The 17918-nt window shown below is 47.6% G+C and overlaps 1 protein-coding gene across 5 annotated transcripts in view; it reads right to left on the minus strand.

Moving 5' to 3' along the window:
• SNX29 (sorting nexin 29) overlaps positions 1 to 17918 on the minus strand; it is a 617391-nt gene that overhangs the window by 528273 nt on the left and 71200 nt on the right. For all 5 annotated transcript variants that reach the window (XM_033236483.1, XM_033236482.1, XM_033236485.1 and 2 more), the window contains 4 exons: positions 16808 to 16988; positions 12752 to 12822; positions 10587 to 10835; positions 6993 to 7368 (listed from right to left, as the gene is read on the minus strand). In XM_033236483.1, the coding sequence (XP_033092374.1) occupies positions 6993 to 7368; positions 10587 to 10835; positions 12752 to 12822; positions 16808 to 16988 (877 nt within the window). The remainder of the gene's footprint in view (positions 1 to 6992; positions 7369 to 10586; positions 10836 to 12751; positions 12823 to 16807; positions 16989 to 17918) is intronic.

Genomic DNA, 17918 nt, shown 5'->3' on the forward strand with positions numbered 1-17918 from the left:
CTCCTGCCCACAAGTGACATTACTTATATAGTTTATTTTAGAGTTACTCTAAAATCCACAAATAGTTTCTGTAATGGACCACAGAGTACATATTTCAGGCTTTGTGACACACTCTTCTTTGTTAGTGTCTCTTAACAACTCTTTAAAAACGAAACAGCCGTTCACTGCTTGGGGGTGGATTTGGCCTGCAGGCATGGTTTGCCAGCTCCTATTTTAGAGGCTTGTCAGGTAGAAGTCTCCTTTCAGCCCTCTCTAGCTTTTGGCCAGACATCTGGCACAGAGCGAGAAGCGCAGGAGTCAATAATCCAGCAGAATTTTGCAAGACGGATCATTCAACCATGCCCGTCACACAATGAGGCTTTCAGACAGCAGGATGGGGGCAAAAGAAGAGCCACTCCCGCCGGTGTCCTGGCAGCACGCCCAACCTGGGCAGAGAACCAGGTGAACTTGGCTGTGACTCTGGAATCTGTCAAGAGGTGCCCTCCTGAGGCTCTGACCTGGCCACTGGTGACCACAGGGCAGGCACCCAGAGGTGGTCAGGGGCGCCCTTTCAGGAGAAGGCAGCAAAAGCAACCAGACCTGTCTCGGCCACTCCACTGCTTCTGGGCAGGTGCGACGTTCTGCTGGTTTCTAAGATAATTCTTGACCCTTTCCCGCAACATATCCAAGTACAAGGCGAAGCCAGGCCCCAAGAGGATGAGGTTCCAAACCCGAGAAGTGAGCCCCAAGGACCACCACCTCAAAATGAGTTACATTAAAGATTGCTGGTCAGGCCAGCGGCTCACACTTGTAATCCCGGTACTCTGGGAGGCCGAGGCAGAAGGATCACTTGAGCCCAGGAGTTCGAGCCCTGTCTTTACAAAAAATTTAAAAATTAGCCAGGCGTGGTGTTGCACACCTGTAGACCCAGCTACTGGAGCGGCTGAGGTGGGAGGATCCCTTGAGCCTGGGAGGTCAAGGGCTGCAGTGAGCCAAGATCATTCCACTGCCTCCAGCCTGGGCCACAGAGCAAGACCTGTCTCAAAAAAAAAAAAAAAAAAAAAACTCCAGGCGCTGTGACTAACGCCTATAATCCCAACACTTTGGGAGGCCAAGGTGGGTGGATCACCTGAGGTCAGGAGTTTGAGACCAACCTGGCCAACATGGTGAAACCCCATCTCTACTAAAAATACAGAAAAATTAACCGGGTGTGGTGGTGGGCACCTGTAATCCCAGCTACTTGGGAGGCTGAGGCAGGAGAATCGCTTGAACCCAGGAGGCAGGGATTGCAGTGAGCCAAGATTGTGCCACTGTACTCCAGCCTGAGTGACAGAGCGAGAATCCATCTCAAAAAAAAAAAAAAAAACCAAACAAAAATATATATATATACATATATATAATACACTCATTAGCTCTTCTTCATAACACTAGATACTCTTAAACATCATTTGAGATGTTTGAGATTCCAAACGTCAAGATGTCAAGGCTTAAACTACAAAATCTTCTGCTGTTAACTGTCCCCCTGTGGCTGCACATTTAGGTCAACTCCAGTGTTCTGCTTCTCTGAATAAGGACTTTGGTATCTAGATGCAGCAACTTTTCCCTGAATCGAGGGTATGTTCTCCGGGTAGCTTCTCGCACTGGGACTGCTAAATCAAGTGGAATAAACATCGTTAAGTTCATGCCAATGTGTCAAACTGCTTTCCCCCAAGGCTATCAACTGCTTCCAGCTGTCTTTGAGGGCAGCCCCTGTGCACCACCCCTGCAGCCTCATTCATCCCACAGACACTAAGTGGATGCCATGGGATGTGCCTGGAACTGAGGACCCACTGACAGCAAGGTCTTTCCCTTCCATCAGGGTGCCAACCCAAGGTCTCTGCAAATATGATGGGTAAAATATGCGGCCCTTGTTTCACTTTGCATTTGCTTAACTGCTAGTGAGATGCAGAATAGCGAGACGCCACATATGTTTGTAGTCCTTTCTGAACTATGTTTCCCCCTACTTCCCTACCGGTGTCAGAGAACACAAATAAAGTGATTTAAAAAGCCCTGTCTGGGCCTGGCGCAGTGGCCCATGCCTATAATCCCAACACTTTGGGAGGCCAACATGGGAGGATCACTTGAGGCCAGGAAGTCAAGACCAACCTGGGCAATGCCTTGAGACCCCATTTCTATAAAAAATTAGCTGCGCCTGATGGCATGCACCTATAGTCCTAGCTACTCAGGAGGCTGAGGTAGGGAGATCACTTGACACTAGGAGTTCAAGGCCGCAATGAGCTGTGATCAGTCCACCACACTCTAGCCTGGATGACAGAGCAAGACCTGTCTCAAAAAACAAAAAAAAACAAAACAAAACAAAACAAAAAAAACAAAGAACAAAACGACAAACCCTGACTGTAATAAAAATACTATCCCTTTTAAAGAAATATACAAAAAGCAAAGCTAATACTTCAGATAAATACTGAGGCAGAAGAAACAAGACTTCTTCAGACATCAAAGAAGTGGTTTAATGACCAGTAAACCGAGGAGTAAGCCTAACTTTGACCAACAGAGGATCTTAAAGGCAACAGGGCAGCAGACTCTGCCAGAGGCTTTGGCAATCCACAGTGAGCTTCTCCCGGTCTGGCCACATTCCCCTCACACATCTGCTGTGCACCAGTCCCCTTGACCTTCCCTGTGAACACCAGCTTAGAATCAAAATCAAAGCATTACTCAGCAGGCCATCCCATCACTCCGCTGTGTCTTCCCCAGGCTGCTCTGTGGAAGGGTCAATCAAGATCTCTCTTAATCCCAGGGAGAGCTGTCCGGAGTCTGCAGGAGGCCCTCTGGCTTCAGAGGGCCCAGGCCAAGTGAAGGTCACCCTGCACTGTGTTGGGCATTTACACATCACAATGCTGGGGGCTGCCTTGGCTCACACACTAGCCTCACCCATGTGGCTACACTCAGTGGCATCAGCAAGCAGCATCTCCTCAAAGGCCCAGATTACAAAGTAAAGGCACGTCGCCAGGTGCGGAGGCTCACGCCTGCAATCCCAGCACTTTGGGAGGCGGAAGCAGGTGGATCACTTGAGCTCAGGAGTTCAATATCAGCCTGGCCAACATGGTGAAACCCCATCTCTACTAAAAATACAAAAATTAGCTGGGCGCAGTGGTGCACTCCTATAGTCCCACCTACTCTGGAGGCTGAGGCAGGAGAATCGCTTGAACCCAGGAGACGGAGGTTGCAGTGAACTAACATCACGCCACTGCACTACAGCTGGGGCCATGAAGCAAGACTGTTCTAAAAAAAAAAAAGAATAAAGGCACTTGCGAGGGTTAATTGTATGTGTCAATTTGGCTGGGCCACAATACCCAGACATTTGGTCAAACATTATTCTAGATGTTTCTATAAGGGTATTTTTTGGATGAGATTAACATTTTAAATCAGTAGATTTTGGGTGAACCAGATTATGCTGCATAATGTGGGCGGGCTTCATGCAAGCAGTGCAAGGCCTCAATAGGAAAAAGATGGACCTTCCAGAAGAAGAAGAAATTCTACCAGCAGATTGCCTCTGGACCTGAACTGCAACTCTTCCCTGGGTCTCCAGTCCACATGCCTACCTTGCGGATTTTGGACTTCCCAGCCCCACAATCACATGAGCCAATTCCTTAAAATAAATCGAGAGAAGACTGGGCACGGTGGCTCATGCCTGTAATCCCAGCACTCTGGGAGGCCAAGGCAGGTGGATCACAAGGTCAGGAGTTTGAGTCCGGCCTGGACAACAGGACGAAACCCCATCTCTACTAAAAACACAAAAGTTAGCAGAGCGTGGTGGGTACCTGTAATCCCAGCTACTTGAGAGGCTGAGGCACAAGAATTACTTAAACCCCGCAGGCAGAGGTTGCAGTGAGCCGAGACCATGCCACTCTACTCCAGCCTGGGTAACAAAGCAAGAATCTATCTCAAAAACAAAACAAAACAAACAAACAAACAGACAGGAAACAGAGACACAGACAGAAACAGAGATAGACAGAGACGGAGTTAGAGGTAGAGACAGAGATAGAAACTGAGGCAAAAACAGAGCAGGACAGAGAAGGAACTATACACATCCACATACGGAATGCCCCCTGCTCAGTCCCGCCCCACTGGTTCTGCCTCTCTGGAGAGCCCTGAATAACACAGCAGGTCACACAACTTGGATGCCAGATACAAAAACATTCATATCCTATGAGCAAGAACAAGGCTGCTGAAAAGCTGCCCTAACAAAGAGTTCAGTCGTAGGAAAAAATCTTGTGTGTGAAAATAATCATTTGAGATAGGCTGCAAACAAAAGATAGGCTGATAACAAAAAGCAAAAACAGAAACCATCAACCTAAATACCCAACAAAAGGGGAAACATTTCACAAGTCATAACATGTTGAGCTGACTGAATGGCAACTGCATTAGCCAGGGTTCTGCGGAGAAATAAAACCAAGGGGTGTGTGCATGGAGAGAGAGACAGATACAGATACAGATTTCTATTGAGGAACTGGTCCACGCAACCACAGAGACCAGGAAGTCCCATGACCCACAGTCCACAAGCTGAAGACCCAGGAAAGCTGGTGGTGTGGCGAAGTCCAAGCCTGAAGCCTGAGAACCAGGAGAGCAGATGGTAGCAGTCCCTGGCCCAGGGCAGAAAACCCATGTCCCAGCTGAAGCTAGCAGGCGGAAAGGAAAGAATCCTTCCCTGCCTTCACTTGTTCTGTTCAGGCCCTCAATAGATTGGATGGGGTCCATCCACACTGGGGAGGGCTGTCTCCTTTACTGAGTCCACCAATTTAGACAGTACCCTCACCCAGAAACATCCTCACTGACGCACCCAGAAGCAGAAGTAATGTTCAATCTGGGCACCCCACAGCCCAGTTAAGCTGACACACAAAATTAATCATCACATCAACAAATCAGTATTCATAACTATGTAGAAATATGAAAAACATTTGACAGAAGAGCCAGGCACAGTGGCTCACACCTACAATCCCAGCACTTTGGGAGACCGAACCGAGCAGATCATGAGGTCAGGAGTTTGATATCAGCCTGGCCAACATGGTGAAACCCCGTCTCTACTAAAAATACAAAAATTAGCTGGGCATAGTGGCGGGCACCTGTAATCCCAGCTACTTGGGAGGCTGAGGCAGGAGAAACACTTGAACCCTGGAAGCAGAGGTTGCAGTGATCCAAGATGGAGCCATTGTGCTCCAGCCTGTGTGACAGAGCAAGACCCATCTCAAAAAAAAAAAAAAAAATTGACAGTATAAGCTTTGGATTACAGCATATCTGAATCCAAATCTCAACTTTGCCAATGGTTTTGACAAATCTTGCCTGTCTATGGAATCCTGTTCTTCTGTCTGTAAAATGGGGGTGATATGCCCATGAACCTCACAGGGTTGCTAGAAGTCTTACAATACAGTGTACAAATCACTTGCAGCATCTGGCATATCTCAGACGATCAATAAGGTAACACTGTTAGTGCAAGTGTCCATGTGGATGAGGACTAGAGTAAAAATAAAAAACTATAATAGGCACAGTCTCATCAGAAAAAAAAAAAAAAACCCTAATATTAAAACAACATGAAAATGAAAATCTTAGGGCTAAAGGTATACTGCAGCCTAAACAATACTGTAAGATGTAGGTCAGATAGAAAGATACATTTCTGTATATTCATTTTACACTTTTTATTGTTTGTAGAGATGGAGTCTTGCTGTGTTGCCCAGGCTGCTCTCAAACTCTTGGCCTTAAGCAGTACTCCCACCTCAGCCTCCCAAAGTGCTGGGATTACAGGCATGAACCACTGCACCTGGCCTCATTTCACACTTTAAGGAACTGGATTTTGCAGTAGTCATGATTAGGAGGGCACTGGGCGCCACAAAGCCTAAGAGGTAACTCGCTTATTTGGGGTCTTTTGGGTTTTTTTTATTTGAGAAGGACTTTCTCTCTTGTTGCCCAAGCTAGAGTGCAGTGGTGTCATCTTGGCCCCGCCTCCCATGTTCAAGCAATTCTCCTGCCTCAGCATCCTAAGTATCTGGAGTTACAGGCATGCACCATCATGCCAGGCTAATTCTGTATTTTTTTTAGTAGAGAAGGGGTTTCACCATGTTAGTCAGGCTGGTCTCGAACTCCTGACCTCAGGTGATCCACCCACCTTGGTGTCCCAGAGTGCTGGGATTACAGGTGTGAGCCATTGCGCCCGGCCAACTCCACGGTTAAGGCAGCAGGTACAGGCAAGTTACTGCTATTCACACCCCTGCAGATAAACACCGAAGTCACCATACCACAACTATACTCCTAACCCTGCCTTCGTCCTGAGCTTCCTGCACTAGTGGCAAGTCAGATGCAAGGAAAATTCAGAGTAAAAATAAAAAATAAGAATAGGCACAGTATCATCAGACTGTGAAACCCTGTGAACCCTGGGAAGTGAAAATGACAGATGTATGTATAAAGCAAGAATTTCAAGGCACACATTCTGACATTAACTTTGTATTAAGTGCCCTCAAATGTACTCCCTTCCCCTCTTTCAGTTCTCAGGGAAAGAGCAAATAACACTCCTTCCAAACAACACTCCTAAATCAACACCTGAAGAATGAATGATGCCCTGGGCAAATATAAAACTTGCCGTCATATTTCACCTAATACCATAGAAAGAGAAAACGGTGAACTTAACCCCCTCATTAAAAGTACAAGGGGAGGCTGGGCATGGTGGCTTACGCCTATAAACCTAGCACTTTGGGAGGCCAAGGCAGGCGGATCACTTGAGGTCAAGAGTTTGAGACCAGCCTGGTCAATGTGGTGAAACCCCATCTCTACTAAAAACAGAAAAACTAGCTGGGTGTGGTGACAGGCGCCTGTAATCCCAGCTACTCGGAAGACTGAAGTGGGAGAATAGCTTGAACCCGGGAGGTGCAGGTTGCAGTGAGCTGAGATCATGCCACAGCACTTCAGCCCGGGGGCCGGTGAGACTCCATCTTACACACACACACAGAAGTGTGATGGGAACTTACTTCTCAGGTGAGTCTGCGTGGCTCCTGTGCTTCCTTCCTGATGAGTTTCCATACACATCATCTTCGTTTTCATCCACATCTTCATCGTCGATGCTTTTCACATCAAGCTTCTGGTACCCAAACTCCCCATTCAAAGACAGGGAATCAATTTTCCATGAGTTGCTGCTCTGGCTTCCATTGGAATTTGGCCCAAAGGGGCTTTCAAAGGCTGATATGATATTTACAGAGGAGCGGTCGGAGTTGTCCTCCGAGCTCTCTCCTGCCCCAGATGTCTTTTTAAAAACGTCCCCAGAGTTCTGCTCATCCTCCTCATCATCAAATGAGATAATGTTGGTCACTTTCTTTTTCTTCTTTCGCTCCTTTTTGCATTTGGCATCTGGCAAAAGAAAAAAAAGAAGATATGGTATAAGCAAAAGTAGGCAAGACAAAAGGATGATGGAACCAATTCACCTCCAGGTTATGGAAAATACTATTCTACTGAGAAATCCACTGTAACATTAATTCAGACTTTTTAAAATCCTCAATGAAAACCTGCGTACAGAAGATTGAGCAGAATGGATACAGCCCTCTACCTCTGATTTAAATAAACACACCACAGAGCCCACATTGAAACTGTTCCTTCTAAGCAGTCACTTTGATGCGAAGGATGCTACCATTACCAAAATGATCTTCAATGCTTCTCTTTGGAAAATATTCTCATAGCCATAGATGAGACCAGGAAAACCAGCTGGGGGGTGTAGTCAAGAGTCAAACAGCCTCCAATTCCTGCCATTTCTGTGCAATGCCCCTTTGCAATGGGGCTTTGTGGCTCCTTCCAGCCAGAGGTGATGCCTATTTCTGAACTCTCTTGAATCTGGCTGGTGTAGTGCTCTGCTTTTTTTTTAAGAGTTGGAGCATCTCGCTCTATTGCCCAGGCTGGAGTACAATGGCGCAATCATAGCTCACTGTAACCTCCAATTCCTGGGATCAAACAATCCTCCGGCCTCAGCCTCCTGAGTAGCTGGGACTACAGGTGCATGCCACAACACCTAGCTAATTTTATTTTTTTTTTTTAAGATGAGGTCTTGCTGTGCTGCCCAGGCTGGTCTCAAAACTTCTGGCCTCAGCCTCCTAAATTGCTGGGATTATAGGCACGAGCCACCATGCCCTGCTTTTACCAAGAGAATGTGGCAGAAAGGGCCGGGCGCAGTGGCTCACGCCTGTAATCTCAGCACTTTGGAGGTGAAGGTGGCTGGATCACCTGAGGTCAGGAGTTCAAGACCAACCTGGCAAACATGGTGAAACCCCATCTCTACTAAAAATACAAAAAAATAAATAAAAATCAGCTGGGTGTGGTGGCAGATGCCTGTAATCCCAGCTACTTGGGAGGCTGACACAGGAGAATTTCTTGAACATGGCAGGCAGAGGTTGCAGTGAGCTGAGATTGCACCATTGCACTCCAGTCTGGGTGACAGAACAAGCCTCTGTCTCAAAAAAAAAAAAAAGTGGCAGGAATAACACTGTGTGAGTTCTAGTAGCTAGGTGTCAACAGGTCTCACAGCTTTGCCTTTGCTCTCCCGGACAGAGGCCCTGACCCCATACATAAAGAAGCCAGTTCAGCCGACTGGAGGATGAGAGACCATGAGCACAACCTGAGCCGCCCGAGCACTGATTCCAGACATGTGGATGGGGCCATCTTGGATCTTCCAGTCTAACCACCAGCTCCCATGAGTGAGCCCAAGGAATCCAACAGAAGAGCCACCATGCCAACCCAACTAAAAAAGGAACGAACTGTGGTGGTTTTAAGTCGCTACATTTTTTAATCACTTGTTATAGAGCAAACGCTAACTGAAAAAGAAATCAAGCCTGCCTTAGTGACCAGCACTCAGAGAAGACTCTTTGTGCCCCCATTTTAATCATCACACTTGGATGTAAGACACTTTGAGCCAGTTCCAAAAACCTAATCCGTCTAAACCAATGTGTGATGCGGTGAGGCCTCACTGGTATAGCACAACTTCGAGATTACCTCAAAAGCAGAGTTTCAAAAATGGGTGGGACTGCTACTCCTGTGGGTGTAGAAATTTCAGTGTCTTTGTTACACGAAGCCATCAACAGCCCTATCTCCTACACTGTTCATGCAGGGTCTCTGCTGGAGAAGCACAGCGCAAGACAAACAAGGCCACTGTATACCAAACACATCATGGGATTCTGCACTTTCACCATCAGTAATTCCAAAGGGATGGCCCCAGTTACTGCCTTGTTTAAGAGATTTGAGGATACTAAGTACTTAAGCCCAAAATTTCCAATTTCAACAAGGCGCAGTGGCTCATACCTGTAATCCCAGCACTTTGGGAGGCCAAGGCAGGAGGATCACTTGAGGCCGGGAGTTCAAGACCAGCCTGGGCAACATAGCAAGACCCTGTCTCTACATATATACCCATACATACTACAACAAAATTTCCAATTTTGCTGTAGTAACATCTTAATGTCCCAAAGGAATCAAAGGGTATTGAAAACTTATCACCAAATTAATCTTAATCAACTTTCTTTTTTTTATTCAATTTTTTAATTAAATTTTTTAAAAAACAGGCTGGGCACAGTGGCTCATGCCTGTAATCCCAGCATTTTGAGAGGGCAGGGCAGGCAGATCACCTGAGATTAGGAGTTCAAGATCAGCCTGGCCAACATGGGAAACCCCATCTCTGCTAAAAATACAAAAAGAAGCCAGCCAGCCATGTTGGCACACGCCTGTAGTCCCCATCTGCTCAGGAGGTTGAGGCAGGAGAATTAACGTGAATCTGGGAGGTGAAGGTTGCAGTGAGCTGAGATCATGCCCCTGCACTCCAACCTGGGCAATAAAGTGAGACTCTGTCTCAAAAAAAAAACAAAAAAAAGTTTAAAAATTGAGACAGGGTCTCACTACATTGCCCAGGCTGGTCCAGAACCCTTGAACTCAAGCGATCCTCCTGCCTTGGCCTCCCAAAGTGCTAGGATTACAGGCATGAGCCACCAAGCCCAGCCTGAACCAACTATCTTCTGCCTCCCCCAGACTCCCTAGAGTCAAAGCTGACAACTCCTGTCTTTCCTGAGGCCTGTACTTAAATGCCATCCCCAATCAGAGGCAAGCCCAACAGCAGATGTTCCCCATAGCAGCCTATGCTTGGCTTTCATCCCTTTTATCCTAAGGATCATAAATTATGTATTTTGTCATGAACTACCCACCCACACCCATCCCAAAGGAGACTGCAGGCTACCTGCTGGCAATCTGTCCTTCCTATTCAGCTCACTGCCTAGCACACAGAATACGATGAAGGAACAAATAAAGGAATGAATGAATGAAGATCAATGTCATCTGGCTCCCGGTGTCTCTCACACCCTCATTTTCCGTTTGCTATGGCTGAGCTGCTCATTTTTCCACTCGGCAATTCTCGCATCTAGATAAGGCCGTCAGAGCCCTTTCAGAGTGAATGAGAATGAGAAACAGAAACACAAATGGAAAACAAGTGTACTGGACTCTATTCCCCTTGGAATGACTTTCAGATGATGAGGTATGTCCACCCCATCAGCCACATTCTGCTTCCCTCTGCTCCGCCTCGAGCACCCGTTCCCACTCACCAGCACTGACATTCCTGGACACGACAGGCAAGGGGTCGGTCTCCTGTTCAGGTTTGATGAGGATGGAGACGGCAGAGGAGGCTGTGATCTCCCTGAACAGGCTGCTCACTCCTTGCGTGGACTCCTTCAGCAAGGAGGTCACATTCTGCGTTGACTCCTTTAAGAGGTCTGAAACGGTGGGAGCAAACTTACTCTGCCCATTCAAATCCTTGTTGTCGATGTTAATCGCAAAGAGTATGGAATTCAGACCTGCCCAAAAAAAGGGAGAAGTCTGGAGTGCTTGCTGATGGGCAGTCATACCACCAACAAGAGAAAACACCTGCAGACAACAGAGTACAGAAGAGGAGACACACTGATCTTAAATAGGTATAAAAATACCTCCCACGTGGAGGTTGTAGGGAGCCGAGATCGTGCCACTGCACTCCAGCCTGGGTGACAGAGTAAGACCCTGTCTCAAAAAAAAAAAAAAAACACCTCCCATGAAACTGGGGTCAGCAGACATCCGTTATCATGGGAGTTGAGTCATGCCACATTCTCTCCCTAACAGGCAGGAAGATAAATACAAATAAGAAGTCAACCAGGAGGAGGTGAAGGCACAAGTTCTGGGATCAGACTGCCTGGGGGTCAATTCCAGCACTGCCACCTACTGGCTACAAGACCTTGGTCCAGGCCGGGTACAGTGGCTCATCCCTGTAATCCCAGCACTTTGGCAGGCCAAGACAGGTGGATCACCTGAGGTCAGGAGTTCAAGACCAGCCTGACCAACACGGAGAAACCTCATCTCTATTAAAAATATGAAATTAGTCGGGTGTGGTGGTACATGCCTATAATCCCAGCTACTGGGGAGGCTGCACAGGAGAATCGCTTGAACCCAGGAGGCAGAGGTTGCGGCGAGCCAAGATCATGCCACTGCACTCCAGCCTCGGCAACAAGAGTGAAACTCCGCCTCAGAAAAAAAAAAAAAAAAAGTACTTGGTCCAGCAACTTATCATCTCCCTGTACTCCAGTCACCTTATCTGTAAGATGGGGACAATATTATCTCTCTCACAGGATTGTAAGTACTAAAGGCAATCACTCACAAGACACTCAGTTCAGAAACCATCAAATATGCACTGATAACATCATCATCATTACTGTGGTCAGAAACTTACGCTGGCATCTTATGGTCTGCAAAGAAATCATGGTCAAATCCTTTTACTCATCAATGGACAGGACTAACATAACCCCAAATACATGAGACTTAGTATAAACTTTCAAGGAAAAACAAAAATGAGGCAACAAAGAACTTGGAAAGAGGAAGCAAGCTGCCCACTTCAGTCCGGCTGATTCCACCTTTCACCCTTTGAGTCAAAGGGCAAACAATGTAACAGTCCACCGAGTAACATCAACCCAGGGTCTCCATAACGACTGTCACGTGTGCGGCTCCCGATCTCACATGATTCTCTCACAGCCCCATGAAGGTGATGGCTGAGACAGCATGATTCCCATCTCACAGAGAGGAAAGAAAAGGGAGCAAAGCTTATAGCATCTGCCCCAGGTCACCAGTTAGCAAGGAGTAAAGCCAGGATTCAAAGGTAGGTCTCCCACCTCCAATTCCCCGCAAGGTATATTACATCTCCAAAGCCCAACTAAAAACCTCAACTCTTCGCTTTCTCTGCCAGGGTCTCACATTCTAGATAAATAGACCCAACACTCTGGTCGGACATGGTGACTTACACCTGCAATCCCAACACTTTGGGAGGCCAAGGCGAGTGGATGACTTGAGCCCAGGAGTTCAAGACCAGCCTGGCCAACATAGTGAAACCCTATCTCTATTAAAATACAAAAATTAGCTGGGCGTGGTGGCAGGCGCCTGTAATCCCAGCTTTTCGGGAGGTTGAGACAGGAAAATGACTTGAACCCAGGAGGCGGAGGTTGCACTGAGCCGAGATCGCACCACTGCACTCCAGCCTGGGTGACCGAGTGAGGCTCTGTCTTTAAAAAAATAAAAATAAAACAACCAACATTCAGTGCTAGTAAAAGAAGGACAGCAGCAAGTGACTCATTAAGTTGTTGAGGGACAGAGAAGAATCACAACATTCCATGGCGTTGTGGATCTGCCCCAAGGCAGCCCCTCTGCTCGCAAGTGTCACAAGGCACGGCGCCCTGGTCTGGGCCAGGCTTACCCGCTGCCATGGTTGGAAGCATGCTGGACCTCTCTTCATCCATCACAAAAGACCAGTCTTCATAAAAAGTGCTGCAGATTCAAAGAGAAGACGAAATTGTTCTTAGCAGTGGTTCTCTGTGTCTATTAACCAAGAAATTTCATTAGATGGCTCCCTGGAAGATCTGCACCTGGTCACCCCAGGAGGGATATGATTTGTCTGAGGTCTCTGCTGGTTTAAAGCTTCTGCTTATGAACAGAAGATCGAACACACACATCCTACAACTTCCTCGCTGGTCCCCCGAGACCCCCAGCTTTGGAGTACTAAAATAGACATTATACGTAAATGTATTTATAAAGCAGCAAAGTAGGAGGGACCAGTCAGGTGGGTGACTTCCACTCAAGCAATGTCCCCAAGAGACAGACAGGAAATCCAAGCCAGCCAACAGGGCTCGCCTGATTTACCTAATACAAGAAGAGACCATTTCAGACAGAAATTACAGAGCCTCTATGGCTTCATCAACCAGGGCATTTAATATAATGCCTGCCTTGGCCAGGCATGGTGGCTCATGCCTGTAATCCCAGCAATTTGGGAGGCTGGGGTGGGAAGATCACTTGAGGTCAAGAGTTCGAGACCAGCCTGGCCAACACAGTGAAACCTCAACTCTATTAAAAATATAAAAAATCAGCTGGGCATGGTGGCAGATGCTTGTAATCCCAGCTACTCAAGAGGCTGAAACAGGAGAATCGCTTGAACCTGGAGGCTCAGTAAGCAGAGATCGCACCACTGTACTCCAGCTTGGGCGAAAGAGCGAGACTCCACCTCGAAATAATAATAATAATAATAATAATAATAATAATATAATGCCTGCCTAGGTTACAGACCTGAAAGCCCATATCATCCTTGGAAAAGGCCAGGAGGCTAACAATGCACCACAAATCTAGATGGCACTGGGATAAGGGCGTCAAGGAAGCCTACAGGGCCTGTCTTAAAAGCAGTTCTCCCGAGTCCAACTTCCAAGCTCTCTCTGACTTCCTGTCAAGCAATGACAACCAAAAATCCCCAATGCCATAACTTCCCCGCCAGGTCACTGAATTCTAAATTAATTGAGGCAAAAGTCAATTTCACGGAAGCAAAGTCAGGGATACACAATCTGTAGTTGAGTGAGGAGCTGGAAAAATTAGCCACTGAAGGGACTGAATACAACTAACAGAAACTAACACTGGGTACACACAGACATAAAGATGGTAAACAACAGACACTGGGGGCTGCTAGAGAGAGTAGAGAGGGAGAAGAGCACGGACTGAAAAACTACCTAGCGGGTACTATGTTCACTACCTGGGAGATGGGTTCAATCGTGCCCTAAACCTCGGCATGACACAATGTTCCCAGGTTACAAATCTGCACATGTACCCCCTGAATCTAAAATAAAAACTGAGGCTGGGAACGGTGGCTCACGCCTGTAATCCCAGCACTTGGGAGGCTGACGTGGTGGATCACTTGAGGCTAGGAGTTCGAGACCAGCCTGGCCAACACAGTAAAACCCCATCTCTACTAAAAATGCAAAAATTAGCTGGGCGTGGTGGTACACACCTGTAATCCCACCTACTGGGCAGGCTGAGGCAGGAGAAAGAGAGAAGAGGTGCATTTCCAATATACTTTCCCAGAAAATGCTAGTAGACGTACAAACCACGTGCTTAAGCTGACATTCTGACTGCACCTGATTCCTAAAATCATGATCCTTTAAAAATCTGAGCCCGTTTTCGTGCGTTTAAATGAATGTGTTTTCCCCACATCGGGTTGGGGAAGTGGCTGGTGATCCAGCTAAGGTCAACTGTGATTCTTACCTGCTGGACTCACTTCTTCTTCTTGTTCACTTCAACTTCAAGACTGAGTATGTAACTCTGAACTACCCATAAATGATACGCTGGAAAGAGCTTCACAGAAATTCACTTCAAGAAACAGGAGTAGGCCAGGCGCGGTGGCTCAAGCCTGTAATCCCAGCACTTTGGGAGGCCGAGACGGGCGGATCACGAGGTCAGGAGATCAAGACCATCCGGGCTAACACGGTGAAACCCCGTCTCTACTAAAAATACAAAAAAAAAAAAAAACTAGCCGGGCGAGGTGGCGGGCGCCTGTAGTCCCAGCTACTCAGGAGGCTGAGGCAGGAGAATGGCGTGAACCCGGGAGGCGTAGCTTGCCGTGAGCTGAGATCCAGCCACTGCACTCCAGCCTGGGCGACAGAGCGAGACTCCGTCTCAAAAAAAAAAGAAAAGAAAAGAAACAGGAGTAGGCCACACACAGTAGCTCACGCCTGTAATCCCAGCACTTTGGGAGGCTGAGGAGGGAGGATCACAAGGTCAGGAGATCGAGATCATCCTGGCTAACACGGTGAAATCCCGTCTCTACTAAAAATACAAAAAATTAGCCAGGCATGGTGGCGTGCGCCTGTAGACCCAGCTACTCAGGAGGCTGAGGCAGGAGAATTGCTTGAACCCAAGAGGCAGAGGTTACAGTGAGCCGAGATCACGCCACTACACTCCAGCCTAGGCAAAAAAGCAAGACTTCTTCTCAAAAACAAAAAAAGAAAAGAAAAGAAAAGAGAGAAAGAAACAGGAGTGTGTTTTCCTTAACTAAAGCTGGTTAATGCCCCAGAGGTCCAGACGTTCTCAGCCCCCTGGACTCTGACCCTGAGCAGTACACAGGTGTCGTCAGTGTCAGTCCTCCTGGCTCCTAAGTCCTCCCATTTTGGACCCACACAACTGAACAAAGAGCCACAGGCAACAGAGAACTTTAAGGGTATTTTTAAGAGCCCCAGTGCACAATACCAGAAAACCTGAGACATTACCAGTAGAGAGGTGACCACAGCAGTAGATAAAGCAGAAGAGGAGACCTGAACTAAGGAACACAGGTCAAGATATAAAATCAAGGGAACACACCACACTGCTCACAAACTGCCCACTGATTGAATTCAGGGAAATTTCACTGTTGAAGATCCGGGCATTGCTGATGGGGAAGTTACTTAAGGAACCAGAAAAGGATTCATCAATGTCACTCCGTATCACTCAAGGACACAAAACAACATGTCTAGTCCACCATTCTCAGAGCAAAAGTAATGGCCACGCCCAGGCATGGTGGCTCACGCCTGTAATCCCAGCATTTTGGGAGGCCTAGGTGGGCAGATCACCTGAGGTGAGGAGTTTGAGACCAGCCTGGTCAACATAATTAAACCCCGTACCTACTAAAAATACAAAAAATTAGCTGGGTGTGGTGGCACATGCCTATAATCCCAGCTACTCAGGAGGCGCTGAGGCAGGAGAATCGCTCAAACTGGGGAGACGGAAGTTGCAGTGAGCCCAGATAGCATCGATGCACTCCAGCCTGGGCAACAGAGTGAAACTCCGTCTCAAAAACAAACAAACAAAAACCAAAAAAATGACTTCCTTCTCCAAGTTAAAATTTCCATGTTTTTTTCAGTTTGGGATTGAATGAATGCAAGAATCCCAAATTAAAATTCTATGCCTGGCATGGTAGCTCACACCTGTAACCTCAGCACTTTGCGAGGCTGAGGTGGGAAGATTACTTGAATCTAGGAGTTCAAGACCAGCCTGGGCAACACACTGAGACCCCATCACTACAAAAAAAATGCTTAAATTAGCCAGGCATGGTGGCATACGCTTATGGTCCTAGCTGCTCAGGAGGCTGAGGTGGGAGGATTGCTTGAGCCAGGGAAGTCCAGGCTGCAATGACCTGTGTTCATGCCACTGCACTGCAACTCGGGCAACAAAGGAAGACCCTGTCTTAAAAAAAAAAATCCAGAAAGTGAAGAGCAAGCTATGTCCTAAGACAACAGCTCTCTCCACATTCAAGTGCCATGCCGAGCCCTTTACAGGCAGTCTCTCAATGATTCTCCCCCAAGTTTCCCCACAGCTCAGCAGAACACTCCAGAGCTGTCAGAGGGAGGCCCACTTGCCCCAGATCGGGGAACTAGGATGAAAATCCAGGTGGTCTGACTCCAGACTCCAAGGTCTTCACCCGACGTTCCACGCCATCCCAGGTCCCATCCCGGCCACGTACCTGAGCCTGCAGCGGTCGGCCAGGAGCATGTGCAGGTAGCGCTCCAGGGAGTGCTCGTTGAGGGCACAGCGCAGCCAGGCGCGGCCCCGGCCCACATCTGAGGCGATGTGGCGCAGGGAGTAGAAGCGCTGCAGCTCGTGCTTGTTGAGGACCTCCTTCACGTAGTACCAGAACACGGGCTCTATGGAGAGAGGGCACAGGCACCTGACACTCAGACGGGGGTACTGAGCATTGGGAGAGGAACACACAAAGCCCCTAGGCGATGTTGGAGATTGTAACAGAGTATCCCCTTAGGATGGAAAAGGTGGGGGATAACACCAAAGACATGGAATCAACCCAGACACCCACCACTAGTGGACTAGATAAACAAAATGTGGTACATTTACACAACGGAATACTACGCAGCCATGAAAAAGAATAAAATTGTGTCCTATGCAGCAACACGGATGACTGGAGGCCATTATCCTAAGCGAATTACACAGAAATAGAAAATGAAATACTGCATATTCTCACTTATAAATGGAAGCTAAACACTGGGTACACACAGACATAAAGATGGTAAACAACAGACACTGGGGGCTGCTAGAGAGAGTAGAGAGGGAGAAAAGCATGGACTGAAAAACTACCTAGCGGGTACTATGTTCACTGCCTGGGAGATGGGTTCAATCGTGCCCTAAACCTCGGCATCGGCCGGGCGCGGTGGCTCAAGCCTGTAATCCCAGCACTTTGGGAGGCCGAGATGGGCGGATCACGAGGTCAGGAGATCGAGACCATCCTGGCTAATACGGTGAAACCCCGTCTCTACTTAAAAATACAAAAAACTAGCCGGGCGACGAGGCGGGCGCCTGTAGTCCCAGCTACTCGGGAGGCTGAGGCAGGAGAATGGCATAAACCCGGGAGGCGGAGCTTGCAGTGAGCTGAGATCCAGCCACTGCACTCCAGCCTGGGTGGCAGAGCAAGACTCCGTCTCAAAAAAAAAAAAAAAAAAAAAAAAAAAAACCTCGGCATCACACAATGTTCCCACGTAACAAACCTGCACATGTACCCCTTGAATCTAAAATAAAAATTGAGGCTGGAAACGGTGGCTCATGCTTGTAATCCCAGCACTTGG

Source organism: Trachypithecus francoisi, unplaced genomic scaffold, assembly GCF_009764315.1.
Source record: "Trachypithecus francoisi isolate TF-2019V2 unplaced genomic scaffold, Tfra_2.0 Lachesis_group15, whole genome shotgun sequence".
Taxonomy (NCBI): Eukaryota; Metazoa; Chordata; class Mammalia; order Primates; family Cercopithecidae; genus Trachypithecus; species Trachypithecus francoisi.